The 27,360-nt window shown below is 35.5% G+C and overlaps 2 protein-coding genes across 5 annotated transcripts in view; one reads left to right on the top strand and one right to left on the bottom strand.

Moving 5' to 3' along the window:
* Nucleotides 1-20,096, bottom strand: part of LOC117794219 (rhophilin-2) — a 40,321-nt gene extending 20,225 nt beyond the window's left edge. Inside the window, exons 1-3 of one of the 4 annotated variants that reach the window (XM_034634776.1) lie at nucleotides 17,730-17,742; nucleotides 16,854-16,898; nucleotides 16,693-16,808 (exon numbers count right to left, since the gene is read on the bottom strand). In XM_034634776.1, the coding sequence (XP_034490667.1) occupies nucleotides 16,693-16,808; nucleotides 16,854-16,898; nucleotide 17,730 (162 nt within the window). In that variant the 5' untranslated portion in view covers nucleotides 17,731-17,742. Of the gene's footprint in view, nucleotides 1-16,692; nucleotides 16,809-16,853; nucleotides 16,981-17,729; nucleotides 17,743-19,405; nucleotides 19,691-19,724 lie in introns of those variants that run through there. The other 3 variants (XM_034634779.1, XM_034634777.1, XM_034634778.1) reach the window with 3 other exon arrangements.
* Nucleotides 20,097-21,389: 1,293 nt separating this feature from the next.
* On the top strand, nucleotides 21,390-26,785 carry LOC117793423 (DDB1- and CUL4-associated factor 6-like). The gene is made up of 5 exons (XM_034633735.1): nucleotides 21,390-21,501; nucleotides 22,188-22,310; nucleotides 22,387-23,658; nucleotides 25,226-25,620; nucleotides 25,681-26,785. Exons 2-5 carry the CDS (start codon nucleotides 22,202-22,204, stop codon nucleotides 25,906-25,908), a joined length of 2,004 nt encoding a protein of 667 aa, XP_034489626.1. The 5' UTR covers nucleotides 21,390-21,501; nucleotides 22,188-22,201; the 3' UTR covers nucleotides 25,909-26,785.
* The last annotated feature ends 575 nt before the right edge of the window (nucleotides 26,786-27,360 follow it).

The raw sequence follows: 27,360 nt of genomic DNA on the forward strand, positions 1-27,360 counted from the left end.
CTTAAGATTAAAAGGAAGTTAAAAATAAGATCGTTTCGTACTTAAAACAAGTACGTTTGTCGCACCTTAGAATTCTCAAGTGGTTCTAGCTACGCTAGCTAAGTTGGATCGACGGTAAAATCAGCAACTATTTCGAAAGGTCTCGAAAATACTCTAATGTTATAAGATTAAAGTTAATTAATTATGACAATGTTTTGTAATACTAAAAACAAGCACATTTTGGTTTTAGTTCAAGATTTTTGTGTACTTAAAGTAGTATGTTTTCAATTTTTTCAGACTTGAATTAAACCCACAGCGTACTTAAAATATTTCCGAAAAATCTCATTTTAAGATTTCCGTACTTACGAAAATCAAACTTGAAATAAGATTTTTGTTCTCAACTTTAGAAATTCCGAACTTAGACAGCTTTTGAGATCATTTGTACTTGAAAATGGCCTGTTTAAGTACGGAAATCTTGATTTTTTTCTGAGTGTACTTTAATGTGTACATATGTTAGAATTTTGAGTAAGTTTATTATATTGTTATCAGTGACCGATCTTTAGTTATTATTGTGTCGCAAACGTTGTGTCATCATAATAATCATAGTGATCATTATCATAAATTCCATCAACACACCCACAACCAACGCTCTGGCCTGGCTTCATCTGGCCTGGCCAATGATGTCGCTCTTCTCTGTTTGTTTTTTCAATCCAAATACGACATCTGGCTAAAGGTGTGGCCCAGTGGCAGTGCCAAAGCCAACTGCGTCGCCACACAATTCGCGTTCAGAGGTGGTTTTCGTTGTGTTGCAGCCTCCAGATATTCAATTGTCAGCCAACTGCAACAGTGGTAACTCAATTGTTTAAATGGTCAAGAGCCGCCATAGAGTTGAACGAACCCGCAACATTGCTCGCAACAATTCGATTGGGTTCGGTGTAGTGTGTGGATTGACTTGGTAAGACGGACGGACGACCGTTGGGGACGTGCCCGCCGCCTCAATGCTAGCCAAACTTCCGGTTTTATTTCATTTAGTTGTAAACACAGCTATGGCAGCAATTTATACTATCCAAAGCTAGGCAAAACAGTTGAAATTGTTTCATTCACTTGTGTTGGCTGCCATCGCGTCGCTTTGGTTAGCGGTGGGCTGCACTCGGCTTTGACTGTCAATCAAATTCGTTGATGGTTTTCCGCTTGCCTTTGAATGCAATCCCATTTCCCATTTCCCATTCCCCATTCACATTTATACTAAAGCTATTACTGCCGCTGCCGCTAACGCCGCTGCTGTGGATGTGTCTGTGGCTGTGTCTGTGGCTGCTGTTGCCCAGAGTGAGGGCTGCAATGCAAACCGAAGTACTTACAAGCTTCTAAAATGGCTCAGTCTTTCCGGCCATTGCACAGTAGTGCATGGGCATTTGTAAAGTGATTCAAATTGTGATCATTAATTATGAACTTCATTTTAGTGATTCTATTCTAATCTTGTTAATTTTTTTAATAACAAGACTTTACCTTGTTGTTTCGGTTATCTCAACCAAACTTTTCAGTTCATATTTTAAGACTTTTTATAGCTCCGGATTAAATTTGGTTCAAATCGGTCGCTGATAACTCATATCTGTTATAGGTACGATCGGTTGAGAATCAATCTTCATTAGTTCTTGAGATATCCCAACGAGTCTCACAGAATATGCATCTATTGTAATATTATACAGCCGACACCACAGTTAGCGCAAACTTGAGTTGTTTGGAAAATAAAAAATCACTTGGAACTTCTTGGCAACTAATCTTTCTTAAATTGTTTAAAAAATGTTCAATACCTTTATGTTAAAAGTCTATCTAAGATCTAATATTATTAGATTATATAAACAAAAGTGAAAAGTTAAGAAACTACAATATTTTTTATCAATTGTTTTGAAATCGTCTCACCTGTCAATGAGAACAAAGAAACTAAAACATAAAAAGTTACTACTAACAAGCTCAGAAGTAATTGGAAAAACAATATTCGTTATTCGATATAAATAAATAAATACACTCAGAAAAATATGCCATACTTAATTTAGGTACGACCGTACTTGAATTTATTCCGTTTCGTTCTTAAAATTTTAACACTGCTGTGTACTAAAAATCTTAAATTAAGTATAAATCGGTCTTAAATTTAGAATTCTGGCTTCACATTCCTATGGCAGCTATCCGAAATAGTAGTCCGATTTCAACCAAACTTAGTCAGAACCATGGCAAATATATAATCCGTGAGTCTCGTAAAGATACCTTTATAAACAACTGATTTATTTGTACTAAACTAGTTTAAGATTTTTTTTGTACCTAAAATAGTTTTTTTTACAAGATTTAAAGAAAGTTAAAAAGACGAACGTTTCGAACTAAAAACAAGTACATTTTGGGATATTTCTTTTTCATTGTCGTACCTTAGAATTCTCAAGTGGTTCTAGCGACGCAAAGATGACGTTATGCTTGGATCGCTGGTAAAATCAGCAACTATTCCGAAAGGTCGCTAGCCAAGAAAATACACCATTATTAAATGTAGTATACTTACTAGTGTATGTTTTAAGATTAAAATTTATTAATTATGACAATGTTCTATTCTAGAAAAAAGTACATTTTGGGTTTATGTATTTAGTTCATGATTTTTGTGTACTTAAAGTAGTATGTTTTCAATTTTAACAGACTTGAATTAAACCCAAAACGTACTAAAAGTATCCCCGAAAAATGTAATTTTAAGATTTCCGTACTTGTGAAGCCCGAATTTGAAATAAGATTATTGTTCTCATCTTTAGGAATTCCGAACTTAGACAGCTTTTGAGATCTTTTGTACTTGAAAATCGCCTGTTTAAGTACGGAAATCTTAATTTTTTTTTGAGTGTAGGAACATATATTCACAGTGTGTGCATCACTGTGCTTTGTCAGTTAAAGTGAGCTAATTATGCATGGCACACAACCATTTAGTTCTATCTAACTTAAACGAACTCTATGCGTACATATTTACCACTGTCATGATTACTTACTTACGTACCATGTAACCAGGTTCCACCTGGGCCAGATTGAAGTTCAATGGCTTTTTGAGAGAGGGCACCATGTTAGCTGCCAATAGGGGCCTGTTGTTTTTTGAGTACTCGTAGAACATTCAAGATTTACTACCATCTACATTTACTGCCCTTGGTGCCATTGGCTGTATGACCTCGACCCGACGGAGTTGCGACTTCAACGGCTTCACAATATGGTTAGAAATTGCACGGAGAGCTTTCAAGTGCGTTGACTTGGGTAATAAATACGGCAGCAAATACAGATGCCCGTATTCATGTGTCAGTTTTTCAGTTTGTATCACAGACGCATTTACAATTTTTTTTATTTCATTTGTTGCGCTGTCCCTCGAGTGTTTTGCAATTTTCATACCAACCTGCCACAAGTTAAATTTAAATAAAAATAAAACATAATTATGCGCCGCTCGTAACGCGCTAGGCAAAGAGGCAAATGTCAAAACCATAGACTTCCACTAACCACCATCTACATACATAGTACAACCCCTATCCCCTCCCTATTTCCACGGATTTCAGGTCGTTTAGTAAAATGTTACGAATGTCGTCGAAAAAGAAATGTCATTGTCATCGGGTCGCAGCGTTTAATAAATAAATTATATAATTACGACTTGGAAGATTTTTTCATTGTAATGTAACGCCTCGTAATCTTCCTCCGTCAGTTGCCACTTGCCATGGTCGAGTGAACGCCTCGAAGGCAGCTGCTAAGTGCTCGACTGGCGACACTTTGTTTTATTTGCATTTGGATTCAAGTTCACTTCATGGCCAACTGCTTCTTAGCTGCATCAGTTGCTGCCAATCGACTGCAACTGATGATTACCTGTCATCTGATGCCTGATTGGATTTCCTGTGAATAGCGCGCCTGGTTACTTATTAGCCATGGATAAATTATTGATTTCCTTTCAACTGCATATCATTTGGCGGCCAATCACGAATTGGAGAAGAAAAGCAAAAGTCAACTCAAAATTACCATGGACTGGTTCATGTAAACAGGCGTCCGGTACCGGTTTTCCGGTAAAACTGCTGAAAAGTTAGCCTAGAATTTTAATGCTTCCTTAAGACAATACACATATGTGTGTACTACCTGTTAATATAAGGCAGAACTTGGCTAATTGCTGACATACTTAAGTTGAACAAATGTGGTCAAAACTAGAAGTACAAGTGGTATCAACAGAGTGTGTCAAGGCTCTAACGGCAACTTGGCGATAATTACGTACCAATTTTGATTAATTTCATCCAAATTCCAGCCATTGATACATACATAAAGCTAAAAACTTATAATAATAGAAGCATTTATTAGCAATCATGATATCTGAACACTTTTATTTGCATTCCGCATGAAATTTACCACAATAATAAAAGTTCAAACTGAAGCAACTTCTTAATTATCAATTTAAATATACAGTAATGGTGCTTATGGATTTTGAACTCTACCGTCATACTTTACTACATATATTTGCGCTGGTTACATAGAAATCTGTGTATTAAATTTGGTTCGTCTGACTCTGATAGTATGTATTCTAGGTGGACTCGGCTGCTGACGGTGATCAGGAATAAATGCATATACCTGTCACGTACTTTTACCTTTGCACTCTTCGAGTAACGGCTATAATAATGTTAATAGCCAGTTTAATTGTTAACTGTCGGGCCTTGCTCAACATAAAAACAACAAATTTACGTACACTTGGAGACAATTACAATTACATTATCATTATGTTGAATACAGATGCAAAGAGTCGGTGTCATTCACGTTGACAAAAGCAAAAAAAAACTTGTTTAAATGGACACAATAAGTTTGTTAGCATGATATCTTCATGTGCATTCTTCGAGTTAAATTTCGCATACCCTGAAATAGTGCAATTTTAAAGTTGTAGAAACATAATTACTTTTTTTTTTTTTTTTGTTGACATACTTCTAGATGCCGCATTTTAACTAGGCTAAAAACAAATGGAGCCCTCTTATTTTGAACAACTTCTGCTGGAACACTAAAAACTTGAAACAATTGCAAGTATTTTAGCCAGAGATATTAAAATTGGCTGTGTCTGAATATTTTTGGTTTTTTATTAACGAGTATTCATTTTTGGTGACTGCGTAACTTTTGTGCTGCTTTGCCCAGTTGCTGAGATTTTAATGAGGGTTTTCGATTTTCAGCTCTGCCATGAATCCCTCAACTTTGACTTATGGCCAGCTACAGCTACAACAACAACAGCAGTGGCATCTACAACAGTTTCTCATGCTCTCCAAGCTAATGAATCGTTACAAACAAAGGAAAATGCCGCTGTTAGTTTTGGAATTTTTTTTTTTTTTGTATATTTTTATGTTATCGTGTTGTTGATGTAGGCTTTTAGATATTCACCTGTGGTAAGCATTTGGCCGCACATTTCCATGTCAAATAGCTGACAGGCCATTGCCATCTATCTGGCAACGCTGTGCCATGCTATTTGCCTTGACATTTCTTGGACACACCTCGGTCATTTACTTCAAGATAATCATAACTAGTGATTTAAATCCAAGCAGTGTATCGATTTTACAAATCAAAGAATCTAACTGTCAATTCATCGATATTTCCCTCACAAATTTTAAACATTTGAAAACGTTGAATGTGGTTTTGTGGAATGTGGAGTACATAAAAAAAATAATCATGATTTCCATACTTAAACACGGTATAATTTCCAACACTGAGCGCAAAAATATCATTGCAAGTTCGCTTTTTGCAAGTCCGGATATCTTAAAATAAGATTTTTTTGGAATACTTAAAGTACGGACAGGGTTTAATTCAAGTCTGTAAAAAATCTAAAGATACTAGTTTAAGAACACAAAAGTCTTGAATTAATCGCGAAATATACTTGTTGTTAGCACAAAACATTGCGATATTTTATTGCACTTAATCTTAAAACATACAATAGTATGTATACTAATACTTAGCAAAACAACAAAATGTAATACTATTTAATATTGGTGTATTTTAGCAGTTAAGAATTCTAAGTCGCAACAATGAAAATGAAATATCACAAAATATACTTGTTTCTAATACATAACATTCTCATGTTTAAATTATTTTCAATCTTGAAAAAGAAAAACTACAAAATACAAAAAAAACTTTGACTAGTTAAACATTAATAACTATGATAGTTCTGGAGATATCTTAACGAGACTCGCAGATTATTTATTTGCCATTGTATTATATACACACACAAAAAACCTCTACACGAGGTAAAAGTGTAGTGACGAAAGCATATGTCATCCCCAAAATTACTGATAGCCAATTTTGTGACGAACATAAAATTTTTAATATAAAAATTGTACTTAAAAATATAAATTATCTCTCGCCATGATCAAGCGAGATTCGAACCCGAAGCTTCTGAATCTAACACACCACCCTCTGCACCACTTTTCCGCGCCAGACCAGACTCTACTACATACATGTAAGCTGAAAATAAATGTGAGCTTTGAACTCCATTTTGACGCACTTACAGATGGATTTTGGCAAAACGCAGCATTATCTCCAGATGAAATTATCTTAAGTTTATTGTCCCAAAATTTCAAATTTGTATCTTGAGCTGTTGGGCCTGTACAATGATATATGGATGAGTGAATGAATGTACTGGACAAAGAATTTTATATATAAAGATAAAGAAAAAAACACAAAAATTGGCATTCTTCACTGTGCGCAAAAAGGGTAAGCTACCACGAACATAAACATTACTTTTAGCGCAGTGCCGAATCGGAAGTCGAACAGTAGTAGCAAATTTTCCATATTAGCTGAATATATTGCTAGTCACCTTTCGCACCCTTCGTGATGCTTTCGTCCTTAGCGCGAACTGCCGTCCGCAGTGATTCTGACTAAGTTTTGTTGCAATCGTACTATTATTTCAGATAGATGCCATAGGAATGGTCAGACAGAATTTTAAATTTACAATCATTGTATACTTAATTTAGGATATTTAGTACACAGCAATCTTGAAATTATAAGAACAAAACGATATAAATTTAAGTACGATTGTACCTAACTTTAGGACGACATATTTTTCTAAGTGCAGCTTCAGGAACAGCGGCAGCAGTAACAGCAGCTTCGGAAATAGAGGCCAGCAAAAACAGCGGAACCAGCTCCAGAGAAAGCAGCCGCAGCAGTAGCGGCAGCAACAGTGACAGTAAGCACTTCAGAGGCAGAAGGGGGCTCCATTTGGCTATCATCGTATGCTTGTGGCATACCGAACTGGTCTTCGTGAGTGGACAGCCACTCTGAGCCTATAACGGTCTTGCCAGCTCCACGAGGGCCATCGCTATCCGTAATGTCGGCAGAGCTGGCTGCTGGACCTAGTCCGAACAGGCTCCTGCCTGCCACTCGACATATTTGAAAAGCGGATAGTTTAGTGAGAAAACGCTAAAAACCCGCTAAAATTGACAACCAGTCACAGTGTCGAAACCCCAAAAGCATCACATATGTTGGAAAGATATTTTTGAGGATTTTTAGGAGTACCTTTCATTTTTGGTTTTAAGTACACAGGTAAAGGCGATTTAATAGAAAATGGATCTAACGACATGTTTTCTTTTTTAATATGTTATAATACGTTAATTCGAGTATTTTGATATACATACACTCAGAAAAATATGCCATCCTAAAATTAGGTACGACCGTACTTGAATTTATACCGTTTCGTTTTTAAAATTTAAAGATTGCTGTGTACTAAAAATCTTGAATTAAGTATAAATCGATCTTAAATTTAGAATTCTGACTTCACATTCCTATGGCAGCTATCCGAAATAGTAGTCCGATTTTATCCAAACTTAGTCGGAATATATATAATTCGCGAGTCTCGAAAAGATACCTTTAGATTCTAAAGTTTAGAAACAACTGAGTTATTTGAAAATGGCCTGATTAAGTACGGAAATCTTGATTTTTTTCTGAGTGTACTTATCTTTCAGGTAACGGGTTTGGAAGATACTACCTATTGACGGAATGCATAAATTTTACGATCGGTAGAAAATAACGTTTTAGTCCGAAAAACTTTTTGGTTTTTTTTGATACCTCAACCAATCTGACAGATAACGCATAAAAGTCAGTCTTATATATAATATGTTAACCAAGTTTGTTTCAAATCGGCTCACTATATCATATAGCTGTTCGTAATCTGATAGTTCTAATAATCTTTTTTAATTCGATTCACATTCTTTCACATCAACTTTATCAGGCTGGGCGAAAAAAGAGTGTCACCTTATCGTAATGCCCATGTAGCAAGTAGGTACAATAATTGCGTAAAAGGGTTAAGCAATCGATGCGTAACAATAACCCAAATTGCCTGTCACAAATAAACGGCAACAACCAACAAAACAACAGAACTGAACCATGTAGTGAAACCACGATAAGGAAATGAAAATGTTAACAAATTAAAGTCGAACAAGAGGTCGATCGCTCATGACTTTATTGCAGACTACTTGAGCAGATTTAGATATAAATATAACACATATAAATATATATATATATATATATATACAGCTAAAATGTGTATTACTTATATTTAATTACAAGTACAGACACAGGGACAGAGACGGCAGCCCCACAGAATTTTACCCGCGGATCTGAAGCTTTGTTTAAACATAGCATAAACCAATGTGTCCATTTTCAGTTGCATTGTTCAACAGCTGTGGAAGCAACACAAAAAGCTGTATAAATTCCGATAAGGCACGGTAATGGGATAAGTATTAAAAATGCATTTAAGCCGCTCCAATAACAACAACAACAAAGCCGAATTCCAAATAAACCATGATCACATAATAAAAAAAAGACCCTAAATTCCGACTGAAGTTTGTTTCTGTTTATATGCGATCAGATACGATAAAGCATAAGCCTATAAATTAAAATTGCATTTCAAACTCAACGATACGAAGCTCTTGAAATCAAAGAAATCGTTCCTATGGCGTCTATTCGATCCAATAGTCCGAGTGTGATATATATTATCCGATTTTAGTCGATATATTAGTGTAATATTAACCACACTGAAAAAAAAGAACAACTTCTAAAATCGAGAACATTCATCTTAAATATTTTGTTCTTAAAATAAGATTATTTTAAGACCAAATTACTAAAACTAAGATTATTAATCTAAAATATCTTAAAATCTTAACATAAGAATAAAAATCTTAAATTGTTAGGAAAGTATAAGTAGGTACTATTTCGTATCAAACAAATGCTGTCCCCGTGGCACTCTGGTTAGAGAAACCGCTTCAGTTGTGAAGTAGTAGGCGGCGGTTCGAATCCCACTCGTAACAAATTAAATTAACATTTATAAAATTACTAAAACGGAATAAAATGCAAATAAATCAAAATTAAAAATAAACTATAAATATAAATAAAATTTTTTTTTTTTTTTTTTAATTTATTCTTAAAATAAGAACTTGGTCTTATTTAAAATGTTCTTAGAATCAAGATGTGTTCTCTTAATTCAGGAGTTTAATTTTCTAAACTTTTTTTTTTAGACCAAAAATCTTAGCTCTGAGACCAAAATCTTGATTTTAGAACATTTTTTTATCAGTGCATAACTGGTTAGTTTGGACCAAATATCTTGAAAAATTGTTGCTTTAAAATATAGATATATTGAAAAAGTTTCAAGGTATGAAAATTAAATAGTAGCAGATTTTATCAGAATTCTCATACAAGGCATTCTCAAAAAAATAATTTCCGACTCATATTCGTATCTTTTTACATAAGTTACACACACACACGGTCATCGCAAACACACACACACGCAGATATGGGCACGCATAATTCGTTTCACTTGCGCTTTTCTGGTTTGTTGTTATTGTTGCATTTACACGGATAAGACTTTCAGACCGGGTTGAGCGTTAAACAACAACAATATTAAAGTTGTTGGGATACGCATTTTGGTTTTAAATACGACTTCACCTGTTCGGCCAGTTTCAGGCGGTACACAAACACACACATACTTACATATATACAATTTTATGGATGTATTTTCACATGACACAAGATCATACAATGTGCACAGTTTCCAACTGCTTTCTATACTCAGAGCTCAGGGGGACTCATGAATCGAGCGAAGAAAACCAGAGTGAAATTCCTTGACCAATCTACTTTGTTTCCCTCCCCTTCGTTGTGCTTCTCCTCAATCATCTACAAGACCGGACAAAACTCAATGGGAAGTTTTAAAAGGAGTGCAAATTGCGACGATGCGGAATCGGAATTGGAATCTTAGCTCGGCTCAGTGTGAATCTGGTTCATGATCGGTACCATTTACAGGTTGGGCCAAATTGGTTTCCTTACTGCTTACAGTAAACTAGGCTAACCTGTCGTGCCACCAATGTCTTCTTTTCTTCCACTTTGTCTCTTTTTACACACACACGCATATGTGAACTATCTTTTGGCTACCTTTTGAGGTGTCTGCCCGAATGTCTTTGGGCGTTGTGTGTTGCGCAACGCATCAAAAGTCGAAAAATGTTGAACGCTGTCTGGTCGCAATAATTTTCCCTCAAAAGTTGTCAAATTTGCATAACATTTTGCTGGGCTACCAAATCGGTTATTGTACAATAGGAAATGGAAAATGTTGTAAACCAACTTAGAAAATGAGATCTCCAACAAACATGCAGCAAAACAAGAAAGTAATTTGCATAAATAAGTTTAACTCTTTTTTTTTAATTTAAAGACCCTGGACTTTTAAAGTCCAAAGGGTCTATTAAGTTTGTCGTAACAAAAAAATAGAGAATCAATGGCAATTCCACGACTTTAGAAGCTAGAGACACCAAATAAGCGTCGTATGTTGGTTCCTGTATGTCCTAAGCAGTGTACTAAAATTAAACGAATGACAACTGCAACTTTGAAGCAAGAGGTGAGCTACTACCAAGACTTCAGACTAGTCTTCAGACAAGACTTCAGACCCCCTGAACCAAGGTTTGGGTTCGAAACTTTGTTCAATTTAATTCAAAAAATAATTTTTATAGATTTAATATTTTCTTTCGTAAAAAATTCGAATTTTGATAATAATGTAAAATGATTTGGAGATTTAAATCTAGGGTTTTTTTATTTAAAGTCTTAAATAGTTGAGTACTATCAGAAGAATTTAAAGTTTATTTAATTATTTTATTTTCGAGCCGAATCTTTTATTTAAGAAAGTGGTTCAATTTAGTGTTCAATTTAATTTCAATGGGTTGGTTCATGATCCAGATCGGACTGCTTAAGAAGTTCAGTGCAGACCCGCTATAAATTTGCTATAATTTTTTATTATTTATTGTTTAGAGTAATCCCAGGGTCTCCCACAGTTGGGCTCAATCGATTACAGTCTCTCCCACTAGCTTTTCTTTATAATTCTTATTTTCTCTTCATTGCAACTGGCGATGAAACAAAAAAAGTTGCGTGTGACTTTTGGCCAGATCTTATTATCTTCCTATGTTTATACAAAACTTGGTAAGAAAAACAGGTAACATTCAAATTATATTACAACTTTCTCACGACCTTTGTGCATACGGCAGAACATAAATTGAAGCTTTATTACACCTTCCAACTAGCCCAGTTTTCAATGATCGGAGTTATTTTATGCACTTTAATTTTAAAAATTGTATTTTTTCATCCCATTCATAGTTGGTTTGTTCCTCCAAAATTTTGATAAAGGTTCGGTTCGGTGGTTCGAACCATTGAGCAAGACATCGGTTTCAATAAATAAAATTTTGATGATAATTTTAATTTATTTGAAGATTTAAATATGACTTAGATTAATCCGAAGTCTCAAATAATTGCGTAATATTAGAAAACTATTGGAATAACTATGTAACTATTTTTCTTTCGAGCCGAACCTTTTATTTTAGAAAGCGGTTCGGTTTAGGTTTGGGTTCGCAAAGTTAATAATTTCAAGGGTTCGGTTTAAGATCCGGTTCAGGCTGCTTAGAAGCCCAAACCGAACCGGTTCTACGAGGTTCGGTTCAGAACCGGTTTGCAGCCTTGATGCTGTGAAATTTGATAATCAATATTTTTTTCAATAAACATTAAGTGAAGATTCGCCAATGCATTCTACTTGATCCTACTTGTCAATAACAATGCAGTTTTTTTCCGTGAAATGTATATAATATGGGGTTATTAATTTTGTCTGCACATTAGACTTTCAAATTTGAAGCAACAATTTTCGCAAGCAGGTGCAGTATGAGCTTGATTTTTAGGAAATCACTAAAGTTTCAATGATATTCATGCAAAATTTAAAGCTTAAAGCTTTATTTAAAAATACAACCTTTCCCGTCACAGTGCGCTAACTCAGCTAATCTAATCATATCAAACTACATTCGCATTTTCAGGTTGGGTTTCAAATCGAGTTCGTGATACACGAGAAATTTAGCCCTAGCTCCATTACGCATATTTCACTTAAAGGCATAAAGTATGTCACAAAAAATGTGACCATGAAAATGTTGGCCCAGTTAGCAACAATGTACCAGATTGGATGTAATACAGCACAGTGAAGTACGCATTTATAGCACACAAAGGCAAGTAATTGTTAAGACGTTTACACGGCACAGATCACAATATCGTACGATAATGAAATTTATCATAATTTACAGCAAACGAATTCATTAAATTTTAAGATTGTTAGAATTGTTTCAAAGTTACAATTAAATGTTAACTGTTACTACTCTAAGTCTGTAGATCTGCTCACATAGTTTTAATTTGCTTTTATTATACCCTGAACCAGGTATGTACTATCTTGGGGAAAAAGTATGTAACAGGCAGTAGGAGGCGTGGTATACACAACATAATATGAAAGTATATTTTGGATACCTTTGAATGAATTCCCAGTGCTCCCAGTGCCCTTTCTGTTATGTTTTTGTCGGATGCACCATAGAGAAGAAAAACACTGCCCTATATTATATAGGGCCTAAAAGTACAAAGCTTGCGGAAAGTTTGTTTGAGTGTGTACAAATATGTATTTATTAGAGTATCTAATGTGCTAGTCGCAGTGTATTTTGTAGTCGTGCACTTGCGTCTAAAGATATCTTACTTGATTTTTTTTCAAATTGCAATTAATTTAATTTTTTAATCGGTCTTTACATTTACGCACCTGCAACAACAGACGAAACCTGCCAACAGGTGCTGCCCACCTGCAGCATTGCAAAGCTGGCAGCCAATTGACTGGACTGGACTGGAGTTAGAGAAATACTCGTCGCATGCATAACTTTCACTAATGTACCGCGAGTGAGGAGCAATGTGTGTACTCGTATAACCACAAGATTCCCTACAGCCCCGGGCAGGATGGTTGGCAACCAGTTAATTTCTTTTGACTGCTGCAACAACGTTGGGGTCACCATGAGGGTAATCTAAGGTTTACATTTTGAATTTACCCAGGCCATTAGCAAAGATTTCAAATCTCATCTGTGACAAAAAAAAACTGGCAACAACAAACAACAAAAAATGACGTAGTCATTGGTGCTGGGAAAGTGAAAAATCTCACACATTTAACGGCTGCATTCGTAATGCAATTTAATTATGTTGAACAGTTTTTTCAGCACTATGTGGATGACATGGCTAACACAACGGCCTATAAAAAAAAAAAATTTAGTAGGGACTTGATTATTGGATGTTGACCCGTTGGCTCGTTGCTTAACTTGGCCAACAATTTTGCGCAGCAACCAATAAAATTAATATTTACCGCCCAACAAACATGCAAACAATCAAATGAACAATCAAAAAATAAACCAAAAGACAATCTAGCAAACAATCTAAGAAAACATAATCAGAGACAGCCCGATAAACAACTCCGCATATTTTCTACTTTTTTTTTTTTTTTGTTTTTGGCTAATCAGCATATGTACACAACGTAGGTATATTTATATATTCAAATTGAAATAATGCTGGGTGTGGTACAAAGGTATGTTATGGGCTGCTCCTCAGAACGTGGCTAGAGATGCTCTCATCAACACTTGGCCATTGTCATTGATCGATTGTTTGTTTTATTTTTAAATGCGTATTGACAAATGAAAGTCGTCACATTTTCTCAGATCGCGAGAGAAGAGTTAAAACTCGTTATTCGAATCCATATTCGAATCGGATTTGGTTAAGATAAAAAAAACGAAAGATTCGTAAGTTTGTGCATTTAATGCTTTTAATCTGCCGACAAATGGACACAAAACTAGTGGGACGGTGCTACAGTCGAGCATTCTCGACTGTCGGAGACCCCGTACTTACTATGGCAAAAACAAATAATGGAAAATATTTTTAAAAAAAAGTTTACTTAAATGCATATTCTATCATATTGGTTACAACGTCTCATAAAACATAAAAGATTTTCATACTAAGACTTGATTTTCGCCCGATCGGTCCTATGACAGCTATATGATACAGGGCTCCGATTTGAACCAACTTTGGACAGGATATATAAAACCAAGTTTAATGCGTATTCAATCAGTTCGGTTACGATATCTCATAAAACTAAAAAGTTTTTCATACTAAGACTTGATTTTCGACCGATTGTTCCTATGGGCGCTATATGATATAGTGCTCCGATTTGAACCAACTTTGGACAGGATATATAAAACCAAGTTATAGAATATTACAGAATATTTATACTTTCTAGGGTCTGCCACGCCTCATTCTGCCTGTTACGCACATATTCGTTAAAACAAACCCAATAGACCCCTGTACTTTAAGTACGGGGTCTAAAAAGGCCACAAAAAGAGACCGCTAGAGCCAATGACATTCGCAATGGCAGTTAACGAATGCCGCTATTTAGTTGAACACTTTAATGTCCAGTTTTGAAAGAAATCAGATTTGACTGAAAAGCGCTACATTTTTTAAATGGGATTTGAGGGAAACACGACAAATTATGAGGAAAAGTGTCCAGGACTTGGCAGGGGAAGTCAGGTTTGGCTAAAAAAGGGTAGATTTGGCGTGAAAATTCCAACCTGTGAGCTTAGTTACGATATTTAAAAATAATAACATTGTTTTTCATACTAAACAATCAACTAGTACTGTGATCTTTGACCCTCTTGCAATTCGAATTTCACAGAACGAACAAATAATTTGTCATAGCTGTGTTGCTTAAAAATTTCAACCTCCTACCTCTTATCGTATCGAGCTCCGCAATGATTAGTGAGTCAAATACAGCATATTTGTACATGCTTAATTCAGATAAATATACATATTTGGAGAAAAGAGGACAAATTTTGCTTAAGTTATAATTTTAATTAACAAATCTGTATTTTGATTGGATTTATATCTTAAAACATACATTTATTTTAATGAGCTGGAAGCCACTTTAGATAAACTTTAAGTCAAAGAAAATTAAGTTCTTAAGCAGTTGTGTATTCGGAAAACTATAATTTAGTCCCAACACTAACAGAGTGGAATTTATAATAGTTTCTGTCGAGATTGGCTCAATCAGAATGCACTTAGCAAATGGCATTCTATGTTGAGCCGTCGAACAATTTGACGCAACCATTGATAGGGCACATCAAATGGAATAAGAAGGAAAATAAAACTGCAGAGCCGAAACAATTTTCCCAACAAATTATGACAGCAACAGAGCGTCGGCGAAACGTAGAGCAAAGAAAGCACTCAAAAAGGGCCAATCATTCTTGGCCTGGCCAACAGGCAAAAGAAGCATGGGGACCGAGTTGTCTGCGCATCGGAGCAGGTCGTGAGTTCGCCGAGAGCCGGGCACGGAATTATACAAAACAAAAACAAAAGCAACAAAAATTGCTTTACACATTCATTTATTCTTTTGTTTTTTTTTTTTCTTGAGCGGCGAGGGGGAATTGCATGTACTCAGCAATTGCTGGGTCTTTAAAAGGTGCGGCATGCGACCGAGCAGTCAGAACATCTCGACCCTGGCGACGGCAAACTGAAAAGGTTACAGAACAAACTAAAGCACAGAACAAATGGAAATTAACACTTGTAAATCTCTTGTAGTAATTCGTCCAAAATTGAGAGTCCATTAACCCAGTCGCTCCGAAGTTTTTTGGGATGGATGTGAAGAAGTAAGAAGAGCTCTACGAAATCAGCGTAGCGTATCAAACTAAGTGCAGTTCCACTGGACGCCCAGTATAATGAGTTATCGTCATAATCTAATCATCAATTAGAAAAGTCTATACACAATTAAAAAAAAAAATACCTTACACAGATATTTGTACAATAAAACAAATAAAGGATATCTTCAATACAAAATACACAAATACACAGAAAAAATGTGTGCTTTTTTTATAGTTGTACTAATTAAGATCTGCCACGCCTCTCTTAATGCGTTACACATTTCGTGACAAAATTCAAATTCCCTCTACAAGGTTTTTAGACCCCGTACTTAAAAGAAGTACAGGGGTCTATTGAGTTTGTTAATATAAAGAAACATCTATGTATTTTTATTAAAAATTTTCGAATGAGTGTTCGCTTATATGGTATCAACTAAGATCCTACAGGTGGTTAGGACACTGTTTCCGCTGGGTGCGGGTCACGGATAGTTAAATGTCGCGTGTGCATCACAGCGTTCAACTGTGACCAGATTTCAGAGGTGGCAGGTTGCAAGTCGGATTGCCGGGTGCAGTGCAACATATTTGCCAAATAGGTGGACATGAGTGGGGAAAACATTGGGGAAGTATTCAACTTTTAAAAACTTTTTAAGCCCGCCCAAAAATAAAAATGTACGAATAAAAAAACTTTATAATTTGTATAATTTCAACTTACCCGTACGAAACAAAATGGCAGAGCCTGCGGCTCATCGTCATCATTATCCATGTTGCCGTTTTGATTGTGGAGGTTTGCTGTTGTCTCCTCTTCCGTGGCAACTCCAGCGATTGCGGTGGTGGTAGTGTTGATGGTGGTGTTGGTGTTGGTGTTGCTACTGGCAGGAGCAGCATTCATTTCAAGAACAATCAGCACGTTGCGTTTCACGAGTCAATTATTTGTTGTTTTGATTGTAATTACCACACAACGGCTATTTTAATTGTAATTAACATGAGCATTAAACATTGACTTCAATCAGCGTAAAAAATACGAGTATGAGTTCGAGATTGAGTATTAATGTGGATGCAAGTGCGAATATGGGTATGGGTACGAATACGAGTACAAATAATTCAAATAATAACAAGAGTTGTTTTATTTCTCCTCTATCACACTCTCTCTCTTTCTGTGCCTCACTCAATCTTTGCTGTTTGCTCGCTGTAAATTTCACTTTTCCGCGGGGAAGTTTTCAGTTTCAGTTGCAATTTTCATTGAATTGCCATTAAGCATCATTATGTTGCAGTTATAGAGAGGCATTCAGCAAACATACATACAAACATACAACCACATCTTGGTAGGCTCTACTCTATGCTCTATATGAAACATAAATGCACAGCTTCATTTAATTGGCAACAACAAAAAATGCATGCTAAAAAATATTTTTAAAAAATCACAATTGCTTTATAGTTGTTGCAATTGTTGTTGTTATTTTTGATTAAACACAGTATTGTATAGTGTGTTTCACTCGTTTATGTTTCTTGAAATGGGAAAGTTTATCTTAGCTCGTCACTTCTCAATTACGTTCCGCTTTTCTGATCAATCTGATGTACAATTTGTAATCATAATAACGTTTCAGAAATTATATCTACATATATATTTATATATATTATTTTTATAAAAATGTACAGAAAGATGTAGTGACGAAGCAAAAGTTTATTCCATTAAATTTAGTCTTAAATATGGAAAGCTTTGGTTAAGAAAATAAGTAGTATCATGCTCACTCAAGTAAAGATATTGCTAATATACACTAATCGTGTTGTGAGTATGTACACAAAAATGTATAGCAACCAAAGCCAGCCAATCAGTCCTTTATATTATTTGAACAATCTTATCACAGATAACACAGACAAAAAGCTGAATCATCATATTAATCATTCACAAATTCGGTAATTATCAACCAACAAGTGTAATAACCCTATTATCAGCAATTATATTCAAGGGTGGAGCAAAAAACATTTTTTTTTTCGAAACTCCTGTATCCCTGACCCAGGTACTTGAACCTACTATAGTCCCAGATCATTTCACAATCTTTTGTGGATTATAAAATTGATCCACCTGAAAAATGCATGAAAACATTTGCCAAAAATAACGTGCCTGCTTCATATATTGCACACATTCCAAAAGAACCTACTTGCTGCATATTCGATTTTTATTAAATGTTGAACTCTTAGCATTTCTGTAAGTCCGAGGCTTTTCCATTAATCTTAAATTGTTAATCGTTTTGAAAAGCAGACAGTCGGTTCAAATTAAGAAATAAGATAATTGCATATTTTTTTATTATTATTTTTGGGGTATATCTTAGGATGTTTTGTTTTTTGATCCTATCATCCATTAATGATACAGGAATTTCGAAAAAATGTGTTTTTTTGCTTCACCCTATTAAATACATTATATTAATAAACAAAAAAAATGTGAGTCTTAAATGACGCATGTTTACCTAATATTATCTTTGGTTGAAACAAAATCTAAATTGCAACTATAAAAGAATTATTAAATTCTCAGCTTTGCTGAACCTAAACTCCATTGTGTATATTAATCAAATTTAAAGTTGTGTTATCAACAAAAATGAATTCAGGTGTGTTCTACAAATCTCCAACAGAGCTTAAGGAACCTGAAACCGATAACGGTGTTTCTAAAACCGAGTATTTAAATGTAATAAAATGTACACCAATTTGTTGAAGGACTTGACAACATGTAAAATTTTGAAAAAAATTAACTAATATATAATAAATAAAAAATGAATTTTTGAACTGTATAAAACATAGGTAAAATAAATAATTTTGTTGAAATTAGAAATAAATTTGTGGCAGGCGATTTTTGAGACATCGAAGTCATTTTTAAAAATATATAATCTATGACATTTAAGAAACACCGACATTTGGTGTACAAATCTCTAAACAATAGTTTAAGGCAATTTAATTAAGACACGATATTTGAAATGTTTTAATAAATCCAATATTACATATTTGTACTAAATGTATGTACATATGTATTTCAAATGGGGGCACTCTAGTTCTGAGCGACCCTTTAACCCTTTAATCCACTTTTGTATTGTATTTACGAGTAGATAGACCTTTTGTTTTTCTTCAAATGAAGACAAAAACGTTACTGTTGATGCTTTTATGTCTGGTCCGTCGCTTTCTACGCTGTAGCATTTACCAAATGATGTGCAGCTTAAATAATCTTCAATATTAACAACAACAACAACAACGGCAACAGCATCTGAAGAAGCAAGAGCAACAATAGATTTCAAATTCTATGGCAAAAGAGAGGAGCCTAGTTCTGGGGCGCGTGACTAAACTGGTTGGCATTTTTAATTTGTTATTCTCTTATGCCAACAATTGACACAAATACTTGGATAGGTATACTCTATAGGTACATACATGTATATATTTACCTATGTGCATACACAGATACACACATATGCATGTATGTAGCTTAGTCTCTACTATGCAACGGAACTGATCTTTTGTTTCACTTGTTGCTTTTTGGTCTGCTTTTTGATCGCTCTGCTTCATTTACTTTTCCACATCATCAGTGAACGCTAACTACAAAAGTATCAGGCAGAACAACTCCATATGCACACTCCACATTCACCAGCCACTAAAATTAATAGTTCGTTTGTTTGTTTACGTATTCTTTTTTTTTTTGCAGCACCTATATTTTCTGTAATTTAACATATTGCGTACTGGAGAGTTAGAGTTAACCATATTTACCTTCCGCTATTCACAAGCTGCGACAACAGAAGTATCAGCAACACATATAAAATCAACAACACTTGTTGCCCGTTACTTTTGTTTTTTCTTGTTTTTTTTTTTTTGCTTTTGCCGTATTGAATAAACAAAAGATTTCTAATTTGTACGACACTCACACAACTCACACGCTATCTGTGTGGCTGCTGTATCACCCAGCTCGGCAGGTGAGTTTATGTTTTAGCTCGGTTTATCTAACGCAGTCGTTGATATCGTTATTGCACTTTCCACAACCAAAACAAAACAAAACAAAAAAACGCAACAGGTTTACTATCTAAACCAAAACTGCGGGCAGATAATTGCGTGTGATGCGCACGCTCAACTCGAATAGTAAGGTACAACTGGTATTTCCTCGTGAAAGTGTGACCAGCGACATGAAAAATATACCACTTTGGTATTTATATTCTCAGTATTATCGATAGCTAATAATCAGTTCTGCAAGCTATCGATTAGTATATGGTGTTTGTTGTTTAGTATCAGTGCTGCCAACTTTTAAGAAGAATCAAAGGAGCGCAGTAACTAAAGTCAGTTTTCGTTTTTTTTTTTTTTATTAATTTATCTTATTATTTAAAATTTTTATATTAAACTTAATTTTTTCGACACAAAATTGGATATCAGAAATTTTGGGTCTGGGATATGCTTTCGTCACTAGACTTTTACCTCGTGTGCAGGTTTTTTTTGCTTGATATCAGAAATTTTTGCAATTGCATTTTTTGACATTATATTATTTTTAAATAATAAAGAGAACAAGGGGGCTGCCTTTTTCTGCGACACAAAACAAAATTTTCTGGCAGCACTGGTTATTTTTGTCGCGCAAAAGCTGTCTGCTACATAGGTTTGCTGATATGCCACTCTATCGCTGCCGTCCCCTGTGAACTCTCAGTAATATGTATATATACACTTAATCGGTAAAATCTTGCCGAAACTAATTTTTACAGATAAGTGTGATATACCAATTTATTTTATTGACTATAACCTATTGAAATTTGATAAAGATGTCATGTGTCAGTTTATTGAAAATCTTTAAAATGTAAGCTAAAAAGCCTTCTTTCACCTGTAAAATGTTACCTGAGTACTTTAGAAAAAAAGTTTAAGGGTACGCTGAAAAAACCCTCACCTTTCCAATGATTTCTAGGACATATCTGTAGCTTCTATGGTTTGAAAACTATTGGGGCTTAAATTTTAGCGGGATTTAGCGTTTTCCCGCTAAACTAGCGATTTTTTCAAAAAGTCGTAGAACAAACTTATCTAGATTTTGGAAAGGGAATAAATGTTTCAATTTGAAAACAATTAATTTTATGAGAATTGTTTTACTTTTTTTAACTTGTTCTTAGAACCATAAGAATAAGGAATAAAATAAAAAATATACATATGGACTATTCTACAAGCAAACAATTTTCAAAAAGTCTACAAAAAACAGTTGTCACACTTTTTTTTTTTTGTGAAATTGTGTTCTCGCGCATTTTTTTAATTCCTGATACTGATTCAGGTTTGCTTAGTGCTTAAACCAAATTACAATAAAATCCGAATCTGCTTCAGGAATACCCCCATTTTAAATAGCCAGATCTTCGACTAATAGCAATTTTCAAATATTTTTTAGCAATCTTTGGAATTCTGATGGTTAAGGGAGTTGGTCACACTGATCGGCGACAGCTGAGCTCAATAAAAATAAATATCGAATTTGTGTTTGTGTGTTAGAACCGAATTGTGATTTGTAATGTTTTTCCGCAGCATTAAATAGGTAACGAACTTGTTAAACCAAATCAATATTACTACAAAAACTATTACAAATTCGGTCTATCGAAAGTAAATTTAAATTGTTAATGACAATTAAATTGAGTTCGGCGCTTTGTTTTGATTTTTTATATAATTGTTGTTAATATTAGTACACACAAAGCATTAAACACACATCAAAGCAAACGCGATCCCGGCCATATACCCACGTACACACATACATATGTACATATAATACAGTTTTTGCTTAGTCTTGTGTACCTTGTATACCCTTACAGAAGAATGCATGATTTTGTCATGCAAATTGTAACACATACGTAGATTAAAATCCTGAATGACTGTTTTTCAGAAATCTTCATATTTTGATGAATTTAATTTATATTAATATTATTTTATTTATTAATTAATTTTTATTTATTTTAAGTTATTTATTTATTAATATATTGACTAAGGTCGAAACGTAAGATCTTGAGTGTTAATACAATTTTAGTCCGAAGATGTCGAGAAGAGTTTTAGTGTATGGAAATACTATCCAAAGAACTTTAATATTTCAAGTGCGTTTAGGGTATTAAAATTGGCGTTATATATTTGCAATATTTTCGTTATTTCCCAGCTCATATCTTGGACGGGGCCATCAAATACATACTATAGCAGGTACTTGTATCTAATAATACAAATGAACAATTATTTTAGTGAGGCACTCGAAGATGACAGACAGAGGACTACGCCGAAGTGTATACCAGTGCATCAATAATTATCCTTACGATGCGGCCAGCAACGGTTACGCTCAGGCCAATCTGCAGGCCAGTTGCAAGAGTGAGTAGCCCAAATACACAACACCAACAACACCATAATTCAATGGTTTATCTTTATGGCTTATGGCTCTATTTAGATTCTCTGGACTTTGTGCAACGAATGAACCTGCTAAGCACCCTGAACGTGCACAACGGCTGTGTAAACACTGTGAACTGGAATGCCAGCGGAACGCTTATTGTGTCCGGCTCCGATGACAACCATCTGGTCATCACGGAGGCCAAAAGCGGTCGTGTGGCGGCTAAAACCAAAACGCTGCACAAACGTCACATATTCAGTGCACGCTTTATGCCGTTCACAAACGACCAGGCGGTCATCTCATGCTCCGGCGAGGGAATTGTAATGCACACCGAATTTCTGGCACCCTATGCATCCGGCAGGAGCATGGAGGAGGCTCTTGTTGACGATACCGGTCGGAATACCAACTTCTTTGACTGCCACGCATTTGGCAGCACCTACGATGTCCAACCTCTGCCCGACAGCCCTCGCACTTTTCTCAGCTGCGGCGAGGATGGAACCGTTCGCTGCATTGATCTACGGATCAGTAGCAGCTGTACGGATTCCGTCTGCGAAAAGCACATCTTTATTACGGCACCCTGTGCCGTGACGGCCATGGATGTGGCGCCCATTAATCATTATAATATTGCCATCGGCTGCTCGGACTCAATAGTTCGACTTTACGATCGCCGTATGCTTTCAGATGGTACTGATCAGGAGCGCGTTACTTGGCCCCTAAAAGCCTATCCCATACCCATGGAGTATACACGTCGACATTACCGTCCCACCTGCGTCAAGTATAGCGCCAACGAGTCTGAGCTGCTGGTCAGCTACTCCATGGAGCAGTTGTATCTTTTTGATCTGCTGCATCCCGGCTATAATGATGCTGAGCTCCTCAAGAGTGGCTGCTACACACCCAAGCTGCGACGAGACGACGATCCTGAGCCGCAGATGCCACGTTTGCGTTTCCGGGGCGATTGGTCCGATACGGGTCCCAATTCGATGGCAACTGCCGAGCAGGGCCTCAATCGACTCAATGTCGGCCAGGCCCGTCCGCCACTTGAGCCGGGTGTGCTGAGTCGCCTCAGTGATGAAATCTTTCGCATGCTAAACTCACAGACTCGTCAGTCGCGTTCCCTCCACACAACTAGCAACAACAGCAGCAGCAGCAGCGGCGCCAGGAGCACTGGCCACATATCCTGGCAAGACGCCGTTATACGCACCCTAGATAATCGCAGCGAGGCGGCATCAAGTCGCAACAGCAACCAACTGTTAGCCCGAGTCCGCAATGCAGTCGCCAATGATACTGAACAGTCGCCGCCATCAGTTAACTTGGCTCACTTGACTGGTGATGGTAAGTGTGGCAATACTCTATCCATTACTTACTCGGAAAAGAGAATGTGTTTTTATTTGCAAAGTTATATCCTATGACCACTTAAAATGTAACTTAAATGTTCTGGATAATATACTCAGAGCAAAGTTATAAGGGACCCCAAGTTTATCATGCATATTTTATATAGACAAAGATAATTTTTGTAGATACAAAATTAACAAGTGGACATAAACCCACCAGAGTTAAACAAAAAATTAGTTTGGCTTTAGTTTTAAAACAACGAATAAATATACGAATGATGTTCTGTTATTTAAACTATTGTTTTCATTAATTTATTAAAAGAAATCTATTTTAATTTTAATATTTTTGGGACAAAAACAAAAATTTTAATTCGTACACTTTTTTTCGAAGCATTTCTCCCTTAAGTCTAGTACAATACATTTTTCTTAACACAGGTCGAATCACTTATTTTTTATAAAATAGATCAACATAAACCAATACTAAAGTAAATTTTGGTAATGTAAATGCAATGATTGGTTAGTGTGATCAATAAAAATGAACTAAAGGGTGGTCCATTTAAAAATTGGAATTTAATACGTGCCGAAACAATTAAAAAATGTTCTCAAAAATTGGGTGGATCGAGTGGGCTACTGCCAAGTCAGCCATGGTGGTCATTTGACCCAAATTGTTTTTCATAAATAAATGACGTGAACCAATCGTTTAAATAAATGTTCAACCTTTTGAAAAATATCGAGCCGTTTTTATTTTTTTTGCAAAATTAAATTCCAATTTTAAATGAACCACCTTGATTGATTACAAATTTCACTCACACGTCTCAGAAACCCGTCTCCATATCGAACAATTAATTCCAGGGACAGTAATCATTGTACGTTTTATTATAAAACACAAGAAATAATCATTATTCTATGAGTTTAATTATTATACTTATGATTACTTTTGAGCATAAAATTAAACTCAGGAATAATCATTATCTTTGAGCATAAAAACAAAAAACTCATAGAATAATGATAATTTCTGGAGTTTTATTTTTTTATTTTAATCAAAAATAAAACTCATGGCGTTATTTTGACCAACCAACTTAAGAAATATAGAACTATAGAAATATATAATCATTATGCTATAAATTTTTATTTTTTTTGCTCAAAAATTACGAATTTTTCATGAGTAAAAAATTATAAATCTTAAGATCATGGTGAAATTGCATAGATTACCCTTAAAGAAACAGTATTTGAATATTTTTGAAAACACATTCTTTGTTTTTTTTTTTTTTTAATTTGAGGGGTAAGTTTAATTTGCGTTTCATTCTTAATGACACATTTATGATAAGATGACGGTGTATAGTTTTTATATTTTTCATTCATAATTGTTCTTTTTTACTTGGCAGAAAAAGACACGAAAACAAATTGTTAAAACATTATTTTTCCTGGTTACAAGCTATAAAATATATTTTCTTTAACTTTTTGATAATAATGCTGTGATATTCAATACAAAATATTCTTAAAATTAAAATTAATCTGCTATTTGTATATTAACTAAAATTTTAAAATCACATTCTAAACTATTATAGTTGCCATGAGTCCTGAAATGCCGGAGACCGCGCCGACAGATGTGAAAAGGGAAACAGAGTCAGTCTCAGAAGGTAGACAAAAGTATCCGCTTAGTAAATTTGACTATGTAAAAATGTCGTATAACGGACATCGCAACTCGCGCACAATGGTGAAGGGTGCGTGTTTCTGGGGCGATGACTTTATCATGTCCGGCTCGGATTGTGGGCACATCTTTGTTTGGCAACGACAGACGGGAAAAGTGGTTAAAACGCTGCTGGCCGATCATCGTGTTGTAAATCGTGTGCAACCGCATCCCACACTCCCCTATCTGCTAAGCTCGGGCATCGATTATAATGTTAAACTGTGGGCACCTATTGGAGCAACGCCCACATTTGACGAGGCGGAAACTGCAGGGGTTAGTATGGATTGGATTGGATATTTTACATTGATCTGAAACTTTAATTTCTCCTTGCAGCTAATAAAGAGTAATGAGATAATGCTGGTGGAGACACGAGATACAATAACAGTACCTGCACAGATCATGATACGCATATTGGCCAGTTTACATCAGTATCGTCGACTTATGCACGCATCTGGAGGGAACCATCGACGGGGACTGTCAATAGACAGAGACGGAACGAAACTGTGCAAGAAGAAGCTATGGAAACAGATGCAGAAGTTGTTGTTGTTGATGATGAAGTAGAAGATGAAGATAATAATAATGATGGTGATAATAACAATGATATCAACAGTGATAGCAATCACAGCAACAGCAACAACTCAAATGTCACTTAAGTAAATCTAGTCAATATTTAACTTTACCAATGAAAATACCTTTAGAAATTGACATACTCACATGGAAATAGGCGCTGCATATGTATGTAGACAGCAGGATACACACAATATAACCATATGACCCGTTCCTTTTCTGGTTTGATTCACCAGCATCCAACCAACAAGTCAAAACACATTCCCAAAACACAACACAGGTAGCTTCAGTTCTTATTCAGATGTAGCCCGCATTTCCAAATTATGAATACAAATATGTTAAAATTGTGAGACTAAAGAATACACAAGAATGTATGTGATACATTCATATGTATAACGATATTTAAAACTTGTTCCTTTTAAGTTGTAACTCGCCATAAGGTGCCATTAAACAAAATACACACACATTACAGTTTTTTTAATTGCCAATTATTTTTATTGACATGACCGTTAATGTTGAATTGCCCATTTTATAGTTTATCATCAACAGCATTTCAAATTCGTTTGAGATGTCATGTTTCTGTATTTGTAGTATACAGTATATTCACTAACATACAATACACAACAGTGGTTAAGTATTCTAATCTTAAATGCTACACAACTATTATTAAAATGCTCTATATACAAACGTCATCTGATATTATTTACATTACATAGTCTAATACCATGTTTCTTTGTCGTACTCCCATTGAACATTTAGGAGTTACATTGCATAAATAAATACATATACACGATCTTATCAATATGTTGCACACGCTGATCCTTTAACAATTTGTTGAATAAATATCTTTTTTAATTGTGAATAATTAATATACGTATATTCTAATTACTTATTAAGTGCGACGAAGGCCCAAGCTATCAATGGTCTTCGTTATCGCCATGTCATTTATATCTGAGCCCTCCCGATCGTTAAAGTTATTACTGGCGTTATTTCCATTGACATTGACATTGATGACGCCGTGGACTCGGCTCGTGCCGTATATGTGTCGGAAAAGATGTGGGCCAACGCCACATAATGGCCATAACTAGCTGAAGTTGAACTGACATTGGCACAGTGCGCATCCGAATCATTTTGCTGCTGCTCTGGCTGTTCCATGCGAGGACGGCGCATTGGAGGCGGTTGCTCTTCCTCCTGGGCAGCGACAGGTTCTGGTTGTTGTAGTTGTGGCTCTGTGTTTGGGCATGGACTGTTCTCATTACCGCTGGGCACACAGAGGCCATGGCGAGCAATTGCTGCGTCTATCGCGTTCCGTTCAATATCGAAGGCAGGTGCTCGAGAAATGGCTTCAGTTCGATAATGTCGTACTATTTCCAAATTGTGGTTCACATAATTCGCGCTGAGCCTCAGAAAGAAAAGCTGTGTGCCATTCCCTCAGCTGTTCATCTG

This window comes from Drosophila innubila, chromosome X (genome assembly GCF_004354385.1).
Source record: "Drosophila innubila isolate TH190305 chromosome X, UK_Dinn_1.0, whole genome shotgun sequence".
Lineage (NCBI taxonomy): Eukaryota > Metazoa > Arthropoda > Insecta > Diptera > Drosophilidae > Drosophila > Drosophila innubila.